The 1,223-nt window shown below is 60.1% G+C and overlaps 1 protein-coding gene across 1 annotated transcript in view; it reads left to right on the top strand.

Annotated features, from left to right (window-relative positions):
* The window catches only part of LOC104161423 (leucine rich adaptor protein 1-like), a 2,898-nt gene extending 2,317 nt beyond the window's left edge, over positions 1-581 (top strand). The window contains exon 4 of the mRNA XM_009699865.1: positions 3-581. Within this exon, the coding sequence (XP_009698167.1) occupies positions 3-581 (579 nt within the window). The remainder of the gene's footprint in view (positions 1-2) is intronic.
* The last annotated feature ends 642 nt before the right edge of the window (positions 582-1,223 follow it).

The following is a 1,223-nucleotide window of genomic DNA, read 5'->3' as shown; positions in this document are numbered from 1 at the left end:
AGGCCGCCCCGCCCCCGGTTGGCGCCCGCCGGGCGTTTAGCCAGTACAGCCTGGTGGAGAGCCAGGCAGCTTCGCGGCGGGGCAGCTGGGACAGCCTGCAGGACCCCAACGACAGGCTGGACAGCATCTCCGTCGGTAGCTACCTGGACACGTTGGCTGATGACATGGACGAGTATTCCCAAAACGCAGCCGAAACAGCCGCTGCATCAGTACCGGGCAGAGCCCTGGTCAGGGCGGAGCAGGATTGGGTCAGGATCGACCCTGAGAGGGGTCTTGCGAAACAAGAGAAGGGCAAAGCGGAGCACGAGTGGCCCCACGTGGACCTCTCCCCACCCAGGCTGCCCCAGGAGCCCCAGGTGGCCAACGGGTATTTGGGCCAGCAGCCCTCCTCTCTGGAACCAGGCAGAGACACCAAATTGCCATCGGGGGCCAGGGAGAGACTGGGGAAGGGGAACCTGGGTGGGAAGGCTCGAAAAGCTGAGGCTGACTTCGAGAACTGCAAACTCAACAGCAAACTGCACCTGGAGTACGATGCCCACTGGCGCTGGCTCCAGTCTCAGGACGATGTGACATTCTTGTAGCCTGTGGCTTCGCCTGCCCAGTCCCAGCTGTCCCAACTGCCTGCTCTGCTTCACTTGTCTCTGCTTGGGAGAACTGGGGTGGCTGGAGAGGGGGGGACAGGCTGACTTGGTGGTGTTACACTGTTCCTCTGACCCCCCTGTCAGTGTTTGGTGATGCAGCCGTAAGGGATGGGGTGCCTGCCCTGAGGCAAATTTTCTGGGAAAGGAGGGATGAGGTGGGTCCCTGTAAATTTAATCCTTTGCTCTGGGATGGTGCTTGCAGGTGGCTGGTCACTCCTCTGTTGTCCTTGATGGTGGTATCGGGGAAGGGTTTTGGGGGAAACCTGGGACAGTGGGACCCCTGGGACCCCTCCCCTCTAATCCTCAGCCTCCTGTCTGCAAACTGGGGACCCTTTCCCCAAACTGGGTACCCAGAGAGGATGCTCCCACGCATCCACAGCTTGGTGGCACCAGCATGCTCAGTGCAACGTGCGGGGCAGGACCCTCAGCAGGGCCTCCCTGTTGGATGTGCTCAATTCCATCATCGTCTTCAAGGCCATCCAGGTTAGAGCTGACCTGGGGTTTGACTGCAGCACGTGGTGGATGCTAAAACCCTACAGGTGAAGCCCTTTCTGGTTTAAATGCCTCTGTGAAGCTGATCTA

The sequence above is a fragment of the Cariama cristata genome, unplaced genomic scaffold (assembly GCF_000690535.1).
Source record: "Cariama cristata isolate BGI_N322 unplaced genomic scaffold, ASM69053v1 scaffold2985, whole genome shotgun sequence".
In the NCBI taxonomy this organism is placed as follows: domain Eukaryota; kingdom Metazoa; phylum Chordata; class Aves; order Cariamiformes; family Cariamidae; genus Cariama; species Cariama cristata.
Note: the sequence above shows the minus strand (reverse complement) of the source record. Positions and strands in the feature narration are given on the sequence as shown.